This window comes from Juglans regia, chromosome 1 (genome assembly GCF_001411555.2).
Source record: "Juglans regia cultivar Chandler chromosome 1, Walnut 2.0, whole genome shotgun sequence".
Taxonomy (NCBI): Eukaryota; Viridiplantae; Streptophyta; class Magnoliopsida; order Fagales; family Juglandaceae; genus Juglans; species Juglans regia.
The window spans coordinates 3360694-3381820 of record NC_049901.1 but is presented as its reverse complement, the minus strand read 5'-3'; the positions used below and the strand labels follow the sequence as shown (position 1 = coordinate 3381820).

The following is a 21127-nucleotide window of genomic DNA, read 5'->3' as shown; positions in this document are numbered from 1 at the left end:
ATAAATTTAAGACTATAATCAGTATAGATTATTGTTCTGAGAAACCCATGCATATCTCATATTTTTTTTATTTTTTTCTTATGTGGATATTTTATAACTCTCTTATAATCTCCTACCTGAATATTTTGAATTTGTTCTATCATCTCTGGAACATATATGAACACATCTCCTACCCGAGAAGTACCCATAGGAAAAAATCCAAATTGAAAATTACCATTTAAGTGGCTAAGGGGATGGTGACAATGGACAAACGGTGACGAACGACGACGATTAAGGCTGTTGAAGTGCACTCTTGCGGCGGCTTGAACGATAGATGGTTGCTGATTCATCTTCCATCGAATGTGATAAGGGGCTCTCCAATTGATCTAGTGTGATAAGCTTCATTATGGTTTGGATAGACTTGTTAACGTGGTAGATTCTCATTGAGGGCTGATAAGGCCAAAAAAGCAACTAGGCTTGGAAAATACAAGTGTTTATTAAGGCCTCGTTTGTTTTCTCATATGAGATGATATGATATGAGTTAAAATAAAAATTGAAAGTTATATAAAATATTATTAGAATATTTTTTTAAATATTATTTTTATTTTTGAGATTTGAAAAAGTTAAATTATTTATTTTATTTTATATGAAATTTCGATAAAATTGTAATAATTAGACGAGATGAAAAATTTTATGAAAATGAACAAGGCCCAAGTTTTATTGGTCATTAAAATATTTTGGGGAATTTGTCATAATTGTTGTGACTTCAAAAATTAAGTTTGTATATGTATAGTGACATCATATGGGACTAGACTTTGTAGTTCCTCCTTTTGGGTCTCATCTCAAAACAAATTACCTTGATCGGATGATCTCAAAACAAATAAAATTAATCTTCTTTACCATATTGTGATTTATTTTTCTTCGCAGGACTGTTCATCTTTATTCAATCCAGTCCAGGCCGAAACCCACAAATCCGCCCACCCTATTGTATTAACTAAAAAAAACCAACCGATTAAATTTACATCCAACTATAATTTAAATTTGATACAATATTTAAAGAGCAAAATATTAGGAAATTCATTTTCCTTTTTTTTTTTTCTGATATTAAAGTAAACAGAAACACACACACACACACACACAAAACAAAACACTTACTTCACAAGCTCTACACTTCAACATGGACTAAGAAAGAAATATGTCATCCAATCAACCCTGCCCAAGTCCCTGACCAGCACGGGCTACAGATCAACATTAAACATGACCAAGAACAGAGCCGCTCGTATATATTACATCTATCTAATATATAAAGAGCCATGAGACATGTAACCAAGAGAACAGAAAAGAGAGAGTGGCTTACAGCCATATTGCCCTTCTTCGCAACAAACTTTGACCCCAGAATGTAGTGCCTCCAGACCCTCAAAGAGATAGCAGCATGGAGGATGATAGCAGCAAACATCCAGCAGGTCATAATAATAAAGGCCATCCTTCTTCATCCAGAATAAAGAGTATACCATCAAAAATCCACAGGAACTCCACAGCCATGTGTTTTCCTGAGTAGGAGCAAAGCTACACCTTGAACCGACCCTACTCCTTGCCCCCAAAACAAAATATCCAATAAGATTTTCTAAGGTGGCCTTTATTTTTTTTGGTTTTGTGGGGGGGGGGCAGAATGTAGCTTTATTCGCCTTATTAAAAGAGACTGCTCCAACACAATGAATAGCAGACCAAAGTCACAAACATAAAGAAGAATGTCAGTCAATAACTTTACCTTCCTTTGCCAACAATTGTTTTCTGTTTAAGCAGAAGCTTAAAAAGAATCTTGCAAGTTATTGTTTCAATGTTTAATTCAGAAAAAAAAAAAAAGATCCAAGAAATTGAAATTAACCAAAAGTACCAGAAATAAAGGCTCCTTTACATGGAATCATTGTGCTTTTGTCATGATACATTTGACCAAGTCCAGAATACGAAAGTAATCGTAGAAGAGTGCAGATTCTTTACCCTCAAGTCCATCTCGATGATGCCTGTTGCTACCAGCAAGATTATTACACGGGCTGCCACCAACTACAAGATCAAATCCACCAAATGAGCTCATCATCTGCTCCAACCGGTCACCATTTAACTGCTGCACATCTGCAAGGTCAATCAAATTCCCTCTCTGGTTTGTTTGCTCCCACCAACACCTGAGGATATTTCTATTTACTTCTGAAATCTCAACCGACACAACATTCTTTAGACGGATACCAAGCCGATGCAGGGCTACTTCCGCACCACCAATCCCAGAGAAAAGAGAGAGAAGATTGATGCCACCTGGGAACATGTCTTTCAAGACCGATAGATGGTATGCTACTGTGTCAACCTGAAATCAACCAAACCAACAAGCTAGTTGACAAATACAATTCCCAGTGATATCCTCAAATGGGAATGATTTAAAATTTGGGAATCTCTAGGGAAAATTAGAGAAGAAAATGAATTATAATGAAATAGCATGCATTTTGCAACTATCTAAATAGCTTGCAACATTTCCAAATGAGTAATTCACATATTACATTACTGACTCATCCTATATACGGATTCATACCTGGAATGAGTTACCAAGTGATTTATACCTATCAGTTCGACTTATTCCACCTCCCCTTGTGTGGTTCCTTGGGAAACCTAAAAGCATTTCTACTTCATCAGGCTCAAGTGGGGCAACCTTGTTCCTCCCAACCCAGACTAGATTCCATTTTCGACATTCATCAAGTACATACTTCTGAACTCTCAGAGGTGGTTCACCATCATAATCCTCAAGTGCCTTGCGAATCCTCTCTGTCAGCTTTGCACTACCAATGCAAGTTTGTATGCAATTCAACTTTGTCCTCTGATCCCATGAAGGCCACCATTTCCTTGTTAAGGGTAATGCCTCATGAATGGTTCGTGGTGGAAGCGGAAGAAGAGGAAATCTGTTTTCTATTGGAAGATTGTGAACATAGCCCCTTTTCCTAGCAGCAGCACAGAAGTATTTTGAATCAACAAATTCTGGTTCGACATCATATAGGAACCGTGAAATGGTGGTCCAAACCCCTTTAGGAGCAAGAGCCACATTCTCATAATAGAAAAAGGGAGGCCCAACAGCTGCCTCTGGAAGTGTTCTAGATATTGTTTGGCATGGTTCACCAGGTGCACCAAATCCAGTCATTGGATTTGGGAGATGAATGGTCTCATCATCATCATCATGAACACCGTTCCGCCTTTTCTTTTTCCACATCGCATAATCAGAAAGTTTCCTTTTCTTATGCTTAGAAAAATCACAATGCTTAAGCTTCGGCTGTCAAAATAGATAAAACTAATCACCTTTGACGAATATTATTCAAAGTAGTATAAACAACATCATAGATAAATTATGGCTCATTTATAAGGGGAAAACAAATAAGAATATTAGCAAAGCTTCATTTCACCTTTCTCTTTGGTGGATGAGTTTATATCCACTTAAAGAGGCAAAATGGAGTACCTTGACTTCAAGGGGGAGTTCTGGAAAATGTGCATCAGCCACCTTAGCCATTTGAGCAGCACAGATAAAATCTGTCAACTCCACAAGTGAGGAGTTCTGACCTGAAGTGCTTGGAGGGCATAGTAAGACGAGGAAAGAGACAGTGATATACATTTTGCTACAATGACAAGAGATTGAAGAACATTTATATTGTCTACTAAGAAAATTACCAGTTGAAGCAGACCAGTGGCTTCTTTAAGTATTTACTTACAAATGATTATTGTAGTTAACAGCACCAGAAACAAAATGTCACCAACCCAACTTGGATTCTACCTAGAGGGCTTACTTAACTCCACCAAGTCATCCCCAGTACGTTAGGTTACCAATTATGGAAGAAATCTAAAAGGCTAGACAAACTAAATATTTTTGCTCCATGATTCACTGGTATGAAAGACCAACACCATAAAGCCTTGATAGAAATTTTGTGGTAGGTAAGTCGATATGGTAGAAGACAAAATGACTAAAATTCAGTGCAGGTTACCACATGGATCTCCTTGATGTGGTTCAACACAAGTGACTACACAGGTAGCTCACTATAGTTTAACACAAATTATTACATGGCTACATGAATCTCCTGAACCACAAGTTACTAATGCACCCCATTTGGTTTTTAAAGTTGTTCTATTACTCTTAAGTCTTAAATGTTCCATTTAAAAAAAAAAAAAAAGACCAAAATGGAATTAGTAGGATAAAGAAGCAAGCAAGAAAAGGTTGTCAAAACAACTGTCAAGGGGCAGTATTTTCAACTAGGGCTCGTTTAGACACTTGGAGTATCTCATAATTCTGTGAATCGTAGTGAAATGGTTTGAACTAAGATGTTTTATTGGGTTTTAGGAAATGAGAGAAAAAGTAGAATAAAAATACTATAAAGTTAAATAATTGTTTGAATATAATTTTTTAATATTATTTTTGTTTTGAAGTTTATAAAAGTTGTATTGGTTTTTGTGTTTTGTTTTGAAGTTTGTAAAAGTTGTATTGGCTTTTGTGTTTGTATACTGATTAGGTAATGATTATATGAAACGGTTGAAGATTTCAAATTGAAAAGTGTTTTGTGTTTGAATGATGTTTGGGAATGAAATTATGAGAAGTTTTGAGAATTTTGTGTCCAAACGAGGCCTAAAATAGCACTCCATTCAAATGAAACTTAACTCAGCAGTCACAAGTCATCTCATAAGTATTACATAGAGCTTTCTCATGAGAAATTATACTAGAAGTGTTAAACCCCTAAAAAAGTTCCACAGAAAGTGAGACATTTGGGGACCAGTATGTGTGCGTGTGTATTAAAGTTACATTGGATGAAGCAAAATGAAAATTTTAAATTCACACTTACCAATGCATTGTCGCATGAAATATGGATGAAGCAAAAGACATCAAAAGAAAATTGACTAAAACAAAGATAAAACAGTACAAAATTCACATAATGCTGAAATTCGCACCACATCTCTCTATTGCTATTGAAGCCTCATCCACTGTGTACCCCATCTTAACTAAGGACAACAATTTACCATCCACATCAGACTCAGGAATCATGATTTCCTGCCAGACAGATCAATGTATGAGCTGATTTATACACATTTTTTGAAAAAAGTATGTACGAGCTGATTTATACACATAACGAGCAAGAAAAATAAATTGTCAATCATAGGCCAACATGCCCCATGTAATTGTAATCTTTGTGAACGGGAAAAAAGGAGCTAATGCAAAATAAAAATTTGCTAGCAGTCACATACTTGCAGAAGAGCATATTAGATGAATGTACTTATTATAGAGTCCATAGCTTAGCCAAAAATGAAATGCCACCTACCTCAGTGTCAGAAGAACTATCAATATCTGAGAAGTCATCCAGAAAACTCCCTCCACTGTCTAAAGAGGAATTATCAGAATCGACATCATGCTGTCCTCGAGGAGAGCTTTCGATAGCCTGCAGAAATTGAGACCAGTCTCAAGGCCAGACTAATTAAAGTTGTGACAGTTGAAGCCAACAACATCATAAAATGAAAGAGAGTATGCCATAAAAAAATAATTGTTGGTCTAGCCAACGCATGAGCAAAGAGAAAGGTCAGCAAAAGAATTGTTTGATCCCTCCCTCCCTCAAAAAAAGGACAGAGGGATAGTAAGAATGATTTATTTGGTACAATGTGGCTTACGCAGCCAATACAAAAGTAGCAAAAACAGAATCTGAGAGTTGGGCAGGTATTAGCTCACCGAGTATGTAAGGAGGGTTTCTAGAATTGAATCTGTATTTTCCTCCCCTGAAGATTAGCAGAAGGGTTACTTGCAATGCTAATAAGCTAAAAACATATTCTCAATTTAAGTAAGATTGAGCTTATACCATTTTCCTGAATTGCTTTGGAAACCATCTTTTTAGAGAATCCCATCCCGATGAAATGATCAATCAACTTGGAGTTGGAACAACCAGCAGTTGAGCGTGCCTTGAGCCAGATAAGGGGGTATATAGTTATTTAACAAACAATATGCATTTCAGGGAATGATTTTATTTAAATAACAATATGCATATCAGGGCTAATATTTTTTTTTCGTGAAGTACATTTTAGGGCAAATCTTGACATGCAGAAACAAAAATCATTGCATGGAGCTCAAGCCAAAAAATTTTAGTACATGCAGCTAAAAAAGTTTTACCTCCCCACAGCCCACAACAGCTTCTCCATTTGGAGGTGTCAAACTTGAACAAGAAGATAAAGAGAAATCATTAACTTCCAGCTCGTCATCAGTGTTCCAGTCAAAATTTTCACCCCCTACACCAGAAGCATCCCCATTCTGCTCAAGTAAACGCATCAACACCGACATGCACACCATACAGAAATCAAATGATGGCCGGTATATAAATATATCAATAAAAAAAAGGTTTTATTTAATATTTACTGGTCAGTCAAGCAAAATATTTTTGTTTGATTCAAACTGAAGAATTATTATGAAAAGCAGAAAATTACAAAACAATATATCAATAGACAAAGCTAGAATGAATAATAAACTGTACCATTTCTCTGTAATCTACGGCTTTGTGCAAAGTTGAAGTTTCAACCTGTGCAGGAACACAAATAAGAAATTTTTTTTATGAGTACGCAACAATAAGGAAATAAGTGCCAAAAAAGGTAAGTTAAGACGCAACCACTAATTACAAAAGTAATGACAATAACTAACATTCACGAATTTACACTAAGCACCATGTGACTTCCATAAGGATTTGCTCACAGAAGGCTAGGACCAAAATAATAATACGAAGGTCCGATTTAATAAATCGATGACCTGAGGTGCTGGGATGATCTCATAATGTTGAGATATTAACTTTGTTCTCATACATGCTACAATCAAGCGGAGACAAGCTTTTGGCCTACAGCTATCAGACCAAGATCTTTAGCACATAATAAATACAATCTAAAACAAACCTACCTCTGTTTGGTTGCTGAGAAAACTTGTGAAAACAGTTTTGAAGGAAAAAATCTGAAACCCTATGTCTCGTGTTGTTTGGATTCCAGATAATTTGATACCTTTACTTTCAAGTCAGTCCTATAGTCCAACATACTTTCTTGGCCCCAAATAGTGAAACAACAAATTATTAAGAAAATGAAAATTTTTCTCCCGTTCCTTTTGTTACCTTTTCTCGGTAACCATGTAGAGCATGATAGATTATAATACAAATCAAATAACCCCATAACGACCCTCTTTATTTAATATATCTCTAAACATTAAACCCAAAAAAAAAAACCATATTAACAAAATATGATCAAGAAATTGACATCGTTCGGAGAAAACTTACCCCTCTGAAACGAAAATAGGAGGAATCTCGCTAATCGCGAAGCTACCACCGATGAAAACGATAATGTACTAGGTCTCCCTGCGAAAACCTCCACCGTAGGGCTAAAGACGGAGCTCTTGAGTCTTTCTACCGAGATATATTTCAGAGTAACGGTGAAAAAGAAAACAGAAGTATAATACTGCTGTGAGAGAGAGTGGAGGAAGCTACGTGCAGACAGAGGCCAGAGAAATTCTACAGAGAGAAACTGTGGTCTGGACAGAGAGAACCCATGTTGCAGGTGAGCGTCGATAATCCGTGAAAATTTGAGAGACCCCCCTTTTTTGATCGTTTCGGAATCTGCTTTGAGTTTTCGTGGGGCGTTATGCTGTTAAGAAAAAAATTACAAAAATAAAGGGCTCGTCGATTGGTAAATAAAATCATAAAAATGGATGCTCGCCGATTGGTATACAGTATACTGAAGTTACAGTAATCAGAGAGTAATTGAATTGTTTGGACCGGGATGTCTTTTGGGCCGTTTGATTCGGATAAAGAAGTGAGTCCATCATAGTCATCTTCGCCTCGTATGATACCATCTAATCTATCTAATATAATTATTAAAATTTTTTAAAATTTTTATATAAAATATAATAAATAATTTAATTTTTTTAAATATTAAAAAATAATATTATAATAATATTTTTTTAATTTTTAATTTTTATCTAATATTATATTATTTTACTATCTAAACGGAGCCGTTGTATTTGATAGGTTTGGCCGTGGGATTAAATAAATAAAAAACTAATGCTAGACGTACGTAATACATTTGATTGGCTTAGTTTTATTTGGCTACAACTCTATTTTAAGGTTATTTTAGATAATTTAAATTCATCTATAAATAATAATATTTTATAACTTTTATTAAAATGTATTTTAATATAAATCGGTTGAAATATGTGTTTGAATACATTTAGTAGGTTTATATGAATTTTAAGTTTTTATGAATAATTGAAAAAATAATAAATCCCAAAAATTATTAGTTTGAGATTAATTGAAGAAATTTTATCTTTCAAACACATCCTCAGGTTCCGTTTGGATATAAAAATATTATCAACACATCTCATCTCATATCATCTTATCATTATAACTTTTTAAAATTTACATACAAAATTTAATAAACAATTCAATATTTTTAAATCATAAAATAATAAAAAAAATATTATAATAATATTTTATTCAATTTATATAAAATAATCTAATCTAATCTCATTTAATTTCATTATTCAAACAAACGATAAAAAGTCCGTAGCAACAAACAAAAACATCATAAAAGGAAAGTACCACTAGTCAACAATAATTTTATTTCCATTTTGAAAATGCATTAAGTAACCAACTATAAACTTCTAACTCTAAAATCTCACACTAGTTTTTTAACTTTTTGACTAATGTGAAGTAACTGATATAACCTTACCGCGTGAGTTAGATGGCAACTCAAGATAAAAGCTCTTAAACAACAATGAGCTCAAACAAAATTAGTACCAAAAAAGATAAATATTACAGCATTACAGAATTATACAAAAGTAAATTTATAAAATAATATGACTCTGTATTATATGTCAGATTATAAAGTTACTTTTATCGTTAAGTAAATTTAGGATTCGTTTGGATGCTAAAGTAATATCAGATAATTTGTAGATAGTAATGAACAATTTATAAATAGTGGTGAAGTAGTCTTTACTTATCAAATACAACCCTAACAAATTACATTAAATCATGTCAATTTATAAATTTATTTTCGTATAATCTCTTTATATTTGTAGTACCCCTCTCACCAATAACAACAACCAATTATAAAGATAGAATCGTCACTCTTAGATTTAGATGTTTGGGGAATGAGATGTAGGAGTGGACAAAATTACTGTCGACTTCGACTCCGAAGAAGTTGAAAGAATCAAAATTTGGAGTCGTATTCGAAGCTGATGTAGGCTCAAACCTCTAAACTTCGACTCTAATATTTATACTTAATATGTTAAATATTGTGATATCAATTGTACCTTGTTAGGTGACCTAACAATTGAGATTTTGTTTTTCTTACCTTAGACTCGCAGTTGAGCCCCATATAGTAATGTTTTGCATTTTGTTTTGTATGTAAATGATAAAACGATGTTGTTTTCTTATCCATTATCTTTAAACCCTAATTCATCCTCTACGTATTTCTCATCATATATGAACATTTTATCTATCTTCTTTTGTTTTCTCTCTTCTCCCTCGCTTTTGACATCATCGGCTCTACTCCTCGTGGCTTCGACATCCCCGAGCTTATCTCCAAGCTCTCATACATATGTTCTACTTCTTGAGTTCTCATACTATACCAACTCGACCTCTATTATTGCAATTAAAAAGAAAAACAAGTTCAGTTGTTGTTTGTAATTTTGTTAAATAGGTCGTCGTTGCTCTTTGTGTTTTGTAGAATTTATTGAGTTTACATAGTTAACTCGGGTATCGTTTGTCATTTTATTAAATGTTGTTTGATATTTATTGATTTCCTGCGAATTTAGTTGTTGCTTTGGGGCAAATTTTTTTATGATTTTTTTTCCCGCTTTTCTTATTTCCTTCAACTCCAATCGGAGCTTTGACCTCCGACTTTGGCAATTTCGATTGGAGTCAGAATCCGATTATAAGTCGCAGTCGCAGTCGCAGTCGCACAGTCAGACCTTAATGAGACGATATGAGAAATACATGAATATTAGTCAAATAATTTGTGAATAACAGTTAAATTATTTTAATTATGAATTTATTTTATTTTATCATATTTTACTATTTCACGAGATGAAACAATAAAAGGAAGTAGAGATGTGAAAAGTGGAAAAAAAAAATTGAAAGAAAGAAACTGAAGGTAGTTGCATGAGAAAATAAAGAATAGAGAGAGTTCCAAACAAATAATAAAATGAACATTTGCTCGTTGAACTGTATCTAATAGTCAGTCAGCGTGACTTTGCCTAATCCATTGCAAACAGCTTTTCATCTCTAATAACTAAATGGAATTTTATTTTAACCTTTGCCTATTGTGCTCTAACAGTGTCTTCAGTTGTCAACACAGTTAAATACCACTTGTATCCCTTTCTCTATTGGAACCACCAAACAATCAAAGTCTAAAAATGTAATTACGTGCATTTATTAGCTGGCTTCCACTGTCCAATTATCAATCACGTCACTTTCTCTTTTACAGTAAAAAGAGAATAAAGTATAAAAAAAAGTGTCAATAAATTAAAATGAAAATTAAAAATTAAATAAAATATTATTTTTTAATATTTTAAAAAATATATTATAATAATCTTTTATTTAATTTTTAACATCTATGTTAACTTATCTGATCTCATTTATTATCAAACAAAGCTTTAAAATAAATGAAATTTTGATATTAATAATATATGAATAATTATTTTATAATACGTTATAATCAATTAAAGATAATGTTATTCACTTCAGTATAAAGAAAGATGATAAATTTCATTTAAAATAAATAAAATTTTTATATTAATAAGATATTAATAATTCTTTTACAATACATTATAATTAATTAGAGTAATTTTATATACAATCGTGAAGTGCATAAACGCTGCGTAATCGTTTTGAAAAAGAGTGAGATTTACTAATAAAAAATTAATTTTTTTCATGTGAGTCTCTTATTTTATTCATTTTTTTTTAAATAATTACGTAACAGTTATACAATCATCATTGTAAATATTTTTTCTTATTTAGTCATTTGCAATTATCTTTAAGGAAGTTTAAAAACATGGTAACATACCAATTAGACATTTAAGAAAATTGTGGTGTTTATTTCGTTTCGAACGAAAACACATCATTTGGAAAACCTTCTTTCTATTTTAATACAACTTTTTTTTTTTTTATCGTATTTTAATACAACTTTCCACCTTCACCAATCGGTTTTTTTTTTTTTTTTTAAATCTTCATCAATCCTTTTAGTTGGCCTCCACTATCCAATTTTCATTGCATGTTACGTTTAAAGAGGAAAGATGATTATTTCTCTTTTAATTTAATGTCTCAATTAGTATAATTACATATGTAATACATTCCAATCTATAAATAAATAGGATTTGCACTTATCTCTGTTCTTACGTTATAAATATAAAGCTTTTTGATTATATGAATAATCAAATAGATTATTTTAATTATATACAATTGTCAGAGTTTAAAAAATAGAATTCTTATTTATTTTTAACTTCTGTATTAATCTAGTGTGAATATTTTAAAAGATAGTTATGTTTAGCTTGTTCAGTAAACATGTAAAAAAATGTCAGCTTCCCCCATCTTTTTCATTCATTCATTTTGTCAATCAATATTTTTTTTACTTAGTTTTTTTTTTTACTTTCTTCAAAGTCGAAAAAGATAGATCTACAGCTTTTCTGACAATTCCTGAAAGATACGCGTGGCACAAGCAGATTTACATGTCGAAAATCATTCGGAGGAAAGTGATAGTTTTGCAAAAATCACTGTGCGTGATTCTCACACGCCACCCCTTTTGGCAGCTCTTTTCAACACACGCGTCATATTATCGGACTTGCCACTACCAGACCTTTCAGATATGTTATTTGTGGTTGAAAAGAGATATTTGTGTTGCCTTCACGGGCCATCACGGATTTTAAAATCTATCAGAGTTGATCCAAATTGTAACCTGTCTTTTTTTGTATATATCTTATTGTTTTCCTTATTGTTAATTTAAGAAAAAAATTCGTCTCTCGAACTTTTGTCTGTAGAGGTTGAGTCATCTCTTTTTATAAAGAGTGAGGTTGAGTCCCTGTTTAGGCAGAGAGTGTTGTCTCTTAGACGTTTGTCTGTAAAGAGTATTAACAATAATAGAGATCATACTAGTCACAAAAGGAAATATTGTATTAGTGGAGCTCCAAATACATTATTTTGATTTATAATCTCATGTTTGATATAAGAAAATCTCAAAATATATCTGGTCATAGGTATAAATTTTTTCTGATAAATGAACGGTGATAGACTTTATTCAAAAAAATTTAAGGTAATTCGTCAAAAAAATATAAAAACCACCAGTAGTGGGTCGCTCCATCACCCACGCGTGGAAGTTGGCCCACGCCATAAACATGACTACTTTTCTTATCCGACTAGTCGTTTGGGGGACTACTCTTCCTTCATTTTGGGTTTTATTGGTGGATCAAGAATCAAGACCAAAAATTTTTTTTAAAAAAAGCAACAATTAAAATTAAAACTTCCCCACCATGATAATTAACTAAGACACTTATTTTTTTAAAAAAAATTTTAAATATACAAGTCTTTTATAAAACAGTAGACTCCTCTATGAAAATGTATTAAAAAAAATTACAAAGATCATGCACATTGGGCAGTACTCGTAAAGCACTTGATTACGCGTTTAAGACCACGATTAAAGCACCATACGATTACGTGTTTTACTCCTAACAGAAGCTTGAGGCGGTAGACAAATTATTTGAGAAACAAGTAAATAATCCATGCGACGAGGCAAGCATATTATGATAAATAGAACTTCATCTTGAAGCTTTTTTCAGCACTAAGCACCACTTTCCTTCCCTCAAATGGTATGTATCTCCATGGAAGAAAGACAAAAGTCTAAAACCGAGAGAGATTAAGAGGGAGAGAGCGAGCAAGCAACTGTACATTGAGTTATTACTTTATGATTACAGACACGATCGGCTAATAATCACCCTCGAGTGTTTGACACAGGCAAAAGGAAAAATAGCAGCATGGATAGTCAATCAAGTACTTGAAAGTTGAAAAAGTAGATATAATAACAATCGCGGCAGCACTAATTTATGCAGAAAGCAAAGCAGGACAAACTTGATACATACAATCTTACAATCATTACATCCATTCAGCGTTTCATTCTACACTCTGTCTACAAAGCAAGGAAAGGGCATTGTTTCCGGGCATGCTCTGGTATCAGTTTGGACAAAAGCTCCAATGTTGCTCCTTTCAGCTCTGCAAATGTGACCCATCGTTCATACCACATTATATATAACGGATTAGCTTGGTTATTTAATGCAAACGTTCCACTGAGAAGTAATCAAAAAGAAAGAAAAAAAAAATGAGGTGCAAAAAAGAGAGAGAAGAACCTTGAGGTTTGAAGTTAAAGAGAGGCGGCAAGGGACGTCCATTAGGAAGACGGTTATTAGGATCACGAAGTTCATTAAAAAATGGGTGGACACAGGCCTCTAACTGCAAAAGATATATAACAAATGATCCTTTCGATTGATAGATAGTGAACTCAAATTAGCAGCAAGTTTCTTTCTCCATGGAAGTAATATATATATATATATATATACACGTGTGTGTGTGTGTCTTTTTCTTTCTACTGCAAATGGTAAGTAGTATATTTTAGCTCTTGCATAGAATTTGAAGAGGTATAAAATGTGAGTGTAGGATCATAATCTAAAATCTAAGAAACGTGCAAGGAATTAGTCATGAAAATCTCAGCAGCAGGACCCATTTTCTGAGATGGTTGCATCCCAGCGGATATGAATTTCACCTTCAAACAGCATGGGCACTGAAGAGAAATCATCTTGATTGCTCATTCAAAAAAATGCTCATAGTTTTTACATCAAGCAACACAAGATGTATAATCAAGTAGAAATCACACCCAATGGCTTTACAAGGCAAGCCATTTGAGCACTGCAAAGGAAAGTTGCCACATAATGAACTGAATGGCTAATAGGATAAAAAATTAATCCAGCAATATCAATCTTTATCCTTCACTTGCATTAGGACATAAGGAGCAAATGAGAAAATACTTACGGCAGTGCACCTCAGATTTGGAGAGTACTGAAGAAGTCTCGAGACAAGATCTACTGCTTCTGGGGGCATGCGCTTGTGGAATATCTGTGTTCAAAAGAAGACTGTCAGTTGAATCTACGAGTATCATGCAAAAAATTAGCAGAGATCGTGGAACAGAGGCCAAGGATTCACCTTATGCCAGGGGTGGGCCTTGATTTGTGGGAATTTAAACTCTGTATAGTTTGGGTTCATACATTTGATTTCCTCACGAGTTGGTGTACCAAGCACCTAATTCAAGAAAAAGGATATTTAATCATGTTAAATTTAAAGTTAAATAATCACAACTTGAGTTCATCTACTCATAAAAATGCACCTTTCTTGAATTAGGTGTGCCAAGCACCTAATTCAAGAAAAGAATATTTGATCATGTTTAATTTTAAAAAGCTAAATGATCACAACTTTTGAGTTCATCCACTGAAAAAAATGCACCTTTCTATTGCACAGAAGGCTGAGGATATCTTACCTTAATAATCTCAACTAGCTGGTCAACTCCACTTTCACCAGGAAAGAGAGGCTATAAAAAAGAAAAGGAAAACAGTTTACAATCAGTCCCTGATATACATTTAGTGAGACCAAAAGGAAAAAAAGAAGTCACAGGTAGATATTAATATTTTTTTTTTCTTTTGTAGAGAACCTGTCCGAGCAGCAGTTCAGCAAGAACACAACCCACAGACCAGATGTCAATTGCAGTAGTGTATTCAGTTGCTCCAAATATAAGTTCAGGTGCTCGATAATAACGGGAACAAATATATGATATATTTGGCTCACCTTTTACCTGTTCCAGATGTTAAATAAAAGAGCAAGGGATCCATCAATCAAAGAGAGGTCAGGGTGCTAGTCAAGAGTGCATAAAATTAAGAACGCCAACCAGAGGGAACATCATTGACATCATGGGGAAGCATATCTCCCAAAAACTATGCAAATAAAAAATGGCTATACATGTGACATTATGAAGTCAAGAGACAAAGCAACAAAATACTACCAGAACTTTTGCACTTCCGAAATCACATAGCTTGACCTGGTGAGTATGGGGGTTAACCTGCAACACAAACTTGTATTGGTAACAGGATCCAATCCCTAAAAGGAAAAATCCCCAATCTTCAAATACAAACCAGTAGATTCTGAGGCTTAATGTCCCTGTGGCATACGCCTATGCCTCCATGAATATATGCCAAAGCTCTACATATCTGCCAAAATCCAATAGGCATTAATAAATCATAGCATAGTCAGTACATGCTAATAGGTTTTCTAGTGATCATCAAATAGTCCCCGAACATAAAAAATAATAAATATGAAAAGAGACTTTGATCTAGTGGCAGAATATCTCATAGGTACCTCTTAGGTTCTGTCCTCATTATCACTAAGTTTAAAGTGATCTAAAATAAGGAGGAAATATATATAGATATATATATATATATTGATTTTTCTATTGTACCTATATGGGCATGCTCATGATTGGGACGTGTAGCAATCTTCCACAAATTTCTGCTTTAACAACCACCATGGTTCCATCAAAGTGTGCAAAATGGATGCTTAAATGCATCACTTATATATTAAGATGAACAGTCATGGGGGAAGCCACAATTTATCTGGCTTTAACTACAGAGCAGGGGAATTTATTAAGGCAATTATGATCGTTATGTTAAGTAAAATTCACCAACTTTCTCTAATCAAACAAAAATGGTAATTGAAGAGCATCTAGAACCAAACTGAAAATATATTTAATAGTTTTCATAGATTAAAAAAAAAAACCAAGAAAATGAGGTTTTACTCAGTTTAAACAATACAGTTGTAACTCTTTGACTCTTGAACTTGTTGACATTTGTTCCCCCCTCACTTTTCCCCCCAGACCTCTTACTTTAATTAACTTCTTAGCTTTCTTGCGCTGGATAATCACAAATCATTGCTAAAAAATCTCATTACCAAGTAGAGCAAATATCACATTTAAAATGATGGCACTCTTAGCCTCCTCCCCCACATCCTAAGAAAAAGGAAAAGGCGGCAGGGAGAACCTGATATGTATAGAGTTTGACGTATATCATGGGCATCCGCTGATTTGCCTTGCTGTAGTGCTTTGCTACACGATATACCGTCTCAGGTACATATTCGAGCACCAAATTGAGATAGAGCTCATCCTTTTCCGTGGTTGAGAAGAAGCAATGCTTTAGTGACACGACATTAGGATGATCAAGAAGGCGCATTGTTTGCAATTCACGGTTCTTATATCTCTTATCCTGCAAGACCTTCTTAATTGCAACAGTTTCTCCAGTTTCTAGACACTTGGCCTGCAAAATGAAATGTGTGAAGCTTATCTTAACTAAAACCTTACCCAAAAAATCAACAATCACTATAGCAATTCAGTACTGGCAATTAAAGTATCACCTGAAACACAATACCAAATGAGCCCTGTCCTACGACACGCTCCGCCATGTAACTTATGGTCTGCGGCACACATTAGGAAAATTAAAGCAACGCAAGTATTCAACTTCCACAAATTAACGCACACACTCAACTTCCACAAATTAGTATCTGCAAAGTTTTGTCTTCATATCTGTTAGTATACACAATTGTCCAGGTTAGAGGATAAAAGTTCACATCAAATCTAAAAGCTGAAAGACTGGAAAACTTGTCAGTAAGTATATATTCTAGAGAATACACTGAATTTCACAAACAACACATAGCATCAGATCAGCATGATCTTCTCATGACAGGTTGATACCCACAGTTATCAGTGTTGTTTCCTTACTGATTTAGTTTCCAAGATAAAGACATTGGCTTTCATTGTCTCTTACAAGCGACCTCTTGACTTTGTTAGAAATTGACTCATTTTCAGGAGGCATGCATGGTATTCTCTCTCCACCTCACTACTTAACGAGAGAACTGATGCGATTATGATTATGTAGTTTCACATATATACCTGTTTGGGTTGACCATTTCGACCACCGATTGTGGTTACTATAATGTGTCCAGTTTCAGTTCCATTTCCATCTACCATTGTTGCTTCCATTTCCTACAACACAGAAACTAGCAATAAAGAAACTACATAGAGAAAATAATAATACCGATAATATACGGACAAAACATAATCTGCAAATATTTGACAAGCCAACCTTTTCAACCTTTTCATCCCTGATCTTCATTTCATTGATTTCCTCCGGGAGCTTGTCAACAATCATTGCCTCGCCAGATGGTTTACCAACAGCTGAAGCAGGAGCTGTACCGGCAGTAGCCATAAATTCCGAAGAGATATGGAGGAAAGATGTTTGCAGATTCTTAAAGCAGACCAGCCACGCCAACCAATGCAAGTGTTATAACCTGAAGAAAAGTGAAAATACAACAACTCAGACATATAAAATAATATTATACCATCCTATGAGAAGGGAAGGAGAATTTGTCACTGTGCTCGCTTACAACCCTTAAGAAACTAAACATGCATTACCATAGTTACGTTATCAGAAAACATTTAACTTCAGATAAAATATGATCTTGTGCTGTTGTTATAAAAGATACTCTAATACAACTATGTGTCATCATGTCATTATCATGTCCATAAACTAGCTAAGCCATATTCTGCTGAATTTATTTCATAAAAGCATGCAGATGTATAGTCCAGAAATCTGTAAATAATACATAAATTTCTACATGATTAAAATAACCACATTCTTGTTTTCTGGATGTATATCTAACCCTATTCTCCATCTCACTGTATATCTAAAGATTTTGGTGTAACTATTCATGTGTCACTATTCCGACAGAATTAATGAACTAGAATGTATACTCCTACCACACTAACGAGACCCTAATACTTGTTTTTTCACCTTTTAAATCCAACATAGACTAGAATGCATAGATTTCTGAACTTCTCTTAGCGAGATCACTGAGTATTATGTCAATCGCATCCCTAATCTTGTGCATTTCAATATAACTTAGAAGCTTATAAGAGAGTCAAAATGCCGAATCTGTAACTATGAAATCAGCTTAAGTGGAAACAAAAGGAAATAAGAACTACTTATCAAACAAGAAAGGAAATAAGAACTTATCGTAACCTAAAACTAAAAAAGGAAAATAAACATTCTTTGTACATAAAAAAAAAAAAGCCTAAAAGCTCCGTTTGGTTACTGAGAAAATATGGGAAAAAAAGTGGAAGTTTTTTTTCAAAGCGTAGATTTTTTAACTGCGCTAAACCAAGCTTAAAAGCAACTAGAAATCTCAGCTTAGCCTACAAGTAAAACCAACAAAAACCCTTTTCTTCTACTTCCAGTCTTTCATTTTCCTAGAAACCAAACAAATGTTAAAAATAATCGAAGTGTACCTGAGCTTTGAAATCATGTGAAGCTGTAAATCCCTCACATTTTGCAATTTCCTCGATCCAAATGTTTGTGTGCGCGTGAGATAGAGAGAGAGAGAGAGAGAGAGAGGGAGAGAGAGTAAGTATCTTGCAGAGAAGAAAAACCGATCCAATTTTCTTCGCAGCTTCAGAGGGATTTCTTACAGGCTTTGACTAAAGAGACTGTGTTGGAGTCTTTGGATGCCCTTGTCCTGCGTTTTGTCCGATGACTCTGACCGGGCAGTGCGGAACCCAACTGGATTTTATCAATCTCAGTTAAGAGTCAGTTTTCAAGTCCGTACTTTCGGAAACTAGTTTGACACGTGGTAGTTAGTGGTTGGATAAGTTAGAGACTGACATCTTGGTCGTCACCTTGCTTCGAAGTTCGAAGACATGGGATCCATTGAACTTTATCACACATTAAATTGTTGGGCATTTGGGTATCCAATCCAAGTTGGCCCATTATTATTCCGAGCTGGGCCGACTCAATTCCCTTAGTTGGATTAGTCTAAGATTCGTGATGACATAATAAAGTGTGAAAAAAGGATTGGGTGGAAAATAACAAAGAAAGAAAGAGAAAATAAAGCACGAAATTGTTGTTTTTTATGCAATCAATCTCATGTGCACCTGTTGGAATCATGGGCATGGCTAGAAATAGACGATAAAGTAGTATGTTTTGTCTATAAAGAATGTCACGCATTAATTATTATTTATTCTCACATTTCACACTTATGATTTTTTTATTCTTATAAAACTTTACCACCGGTTCAACTGTTAATACCCAAATAACAGTCCTCCAATAACCTATTGTCACATAACTCTTATATTTTACCTTTTAGATGCTTAATTATAGTGGAAAAAAAAAAATTTCGCACCAGTTGTCATCTCCTTGCACTCTCCTTCTTCCACCAAAGCCCACATCCCAACCTAGAAACAATCCAAACCAATGACCTCACGATGCAAAGGAGCTCAACCTCGAGGCGAGACGAAGCTCGACCTCACGACACGAAGGAGCTCAACATTGAGTGCGAAGGAGCTCGACCTGCATTTTTATCACCGAGCGTGTTTCTTCATCACAACGACGTCGAGTTTGATTATTTTGCAAAAACTTTCGATTTTTTTTCTTTCTTTGCCTCTGTATAGATTGGCTTGTTAACTTCCAAACCTTTTTTTTTTATTGGATACAAAGACAAATAGGCTTGTTAATCAGGTGAGTCCTTCTTAATTTGTATCCCATGAAATTTCTTACATGTCCAAATCTCATTGGAGGGCTGTTAAACCCATAGCTACAGATAGGCTGTTTCGAAGAATTTTTTTTTTTTTTTTTTTTCATTTCATATGGTGTGGATGTGTCTTTTTATAATGTAGAGTATGAGATAATGAATAATAACTGATAAGAATCATTTTTATTTGTCTATATTAATGTCACACATATTTTGTAATGTGAATTAATTATTTATGGTGCTTAGGAAAAAAAAAATGATGAAATTCATGCTAAATCAGCCTCAACAGTAATAACGAATAATTATTATTTGTTTATTAAAACGGGACAACGTCTAGGGATTGCAGATGAATGAGAATCTATAAATATAAAATATACAAAGAGGAGCATATGACCGAAAATCTGCATCCAATTCAACCATGCATGTGATGCAGATCACTATCATCACGAGGAAATGGAAAACAACATGTGACGGTGATTGATTATCATTTTTGTCCTTTTTTTAGGAGAAAAAAAAATAAACAAGCCCTCCCTTTCAAGGTGTCGAGATAATAAAGGAAGATGACAAATTTATTTTTTGTTTTATTCTAGTTAAATAAATTTTTTTATTCATTATCTATACGCTATATATTTAATAAAAAAATATATATATATGATTTATATATAGTGTATGAATATTGATGAGTATACTTTTTTTTTCAAAAATTTTATGTGTAGTTATTTTTACGTATTTTTTATACATTTTATTAATGTAATTAACTGTATTATTTTTTTAATATTACATCAATGAAATGTGTAAAGAATACCAAAAAATGATTTATGTAACAGAAATATTTTTCTTGTCAATCGGTACAAAAATTTGGATCTTTGAAGGGAGATTTGCGCCCTAGAGAGAGAAGAAAAACTAGGATGAAACTAACAATATTAATTTAGACGGCTTAGCTTGCTAGTTGAGGCAGGCAAAATGTTAATTTCAATCAAATCCGGAATATGATATCAAGGAAATTAAGTTGATATTTATGAAATTATTAATGATCCAAATCAGATATGTGACAATAATTCAAAGTCACATGTGTAACAGATCGAGTCTAGCTAGATATATATATATATATATATATATATATATATATTAGCGGTGAAGTTATGTGCGATGTATGTTTGTCCTGTATTAAATTATTCTAAAAGATAAACATTTAGTATAGAATAAGAGAATTTAATGATAAGGTCTGTGAGGATAATATAGATTATTCTAATTAGAAACTACTAATTCAAATAATAATAAGTTTAAACAAACTATAAGTTCAAACAAGTTTGGAAAGTAAAAGATTATGTTTAGAATTCATATTACAGTTTGTTTTTGAAACTACTAAATATTACATAATTATTTTTTTCGTTATTCACAGCATTTATATATTGAGAGAATATTGAAATTTTTGTGGCGTTGTTTTTGGAGTTGATCTA

General features: G+C 33.6%; 2 protein-coding genes across 4 annotated transcripts; both read right to left on the bottom strand.

Moving 5' to 3' along the window:
* Positions 1-1106: 1106 nt before the first annotated feature.
* Positions 1107-7706, bottom strand: LOC108992863 (DNA (cytosine-5)-methyltransferase DRM2). Of its 2 annotated transcripts, XM_035693513.1 has the most exons (11): positions 7287-7706; positions 6507-6551; positions 6149-6286; positions 5841-5940; positions 5714-5760; positions 5313-5429; positions 4945-5044; positions 3470-3570; positions 2558-3286; positions 1978-2335; positions 1107-1678 (listed from the first exon to the last, which is right to left on the bottom strand). In XM_035693513.1, the coding sequence occupies exons 2-11, from the start codon at positions 6507-6509 to the stop codon at positions 1272-1274; spliced, it is 2100 nt and encodes a 699-aa protein (XP_035549406.1). In that variant the 5' UTR covers positions 6510-6551; positions 7287-7706; the 3' UTR covers positions 1107-1271. The 2 variants fall into 2 exon arrangements, with proteins under 2 accessions (XP_035549406.1, XP_018823107.1); XM_018967562.2 differs by lacking the exon at positions 1107-1678 and having other exon boundaries at positions 1901-2335; positions 7287-7670.
* Positions 7707-12920: 5214 nt separating this feature from the next.
* On the bottom strand, positions 12921-18697 carry LOC108992860 (shaggy-related protein kinase epsilon). 2 transcript variants are annotated; one of them, XM_018967555.2, is made up of 13 exons: positions 18430-18697; positions 17228-17432; positions 17035-17127; positions 16500-16559; positions 16130-16402; positions 15230-15304; positions 15100-15156; positions 14752-14892; positions 14581-14631; positions 14250-14345; positions 14079-14162; positions 13400-13502; positions 12921-13265 (listed from the first exon to the last, which is right to left on the bottom strand). In XM_018967555.2, exons 2-13 carry the CDS (start codon positions 17348-17350, stop codon positions 13183-13185), a joined length of 1239 nt encoding a protein of 412 aa, XP_018823100.1. In that variant the 5' UTR covers positions 17351-17432; positions 18430-18697; the 3' UTR covers positions 12921-13182. The 2 variants fall into 2 exon arrangements, with proteins under 2 accessions (XP_018823100.1, XP_018823101.1); XM_018967556.2 differs by having other exon boundaries at positions 17237-17432; positions 18430-18686.
* Positions 18698-21127: the final 2430 nt, after the last annotated feature.

Bases quoted from the DNA above. Each gene is read 5' to 3' on its own strand.
- LOC108992863 (XM_035693513.1), bottom strand. The intron at 5,045-5,312 runs GTAGGTGGCATT...TCTGTCTGGCAG, and splicing joins ATAGTTCTTCTGACACTGAG to GAAATCATGATTCCTGAGTC. The intron at 1,679-1,977 runs GTAAAGAATCTG...GTGTTGGAGCAG, and splicing joins TCATCGAGATGGACTTGAGG to TCTCTTTTAATAAGGCGAAT.
- LOC108992860 (XM_018967555.2), bottom strand. From the start codon at position 17,350: ATGGCTACTGCCGGTACAGCTCCTGCTTCAGCTGTTGGTAAACCATCT. The intron at 14,632-14,751 runs GTTCTCTACAAA...TCTTTTTTATAG, and splicing joins CTGAACTGCTGCTCGGACAG to CCTCTCTTTCCTGGTGAAAG. The intron at 14,163-14,249 runs GTGAATCCTTGG...TTTTGAACACAG, and splicing joins AGGCCCACCCCTGGCATAAG to ATATTCCACAAGCGCATGCC.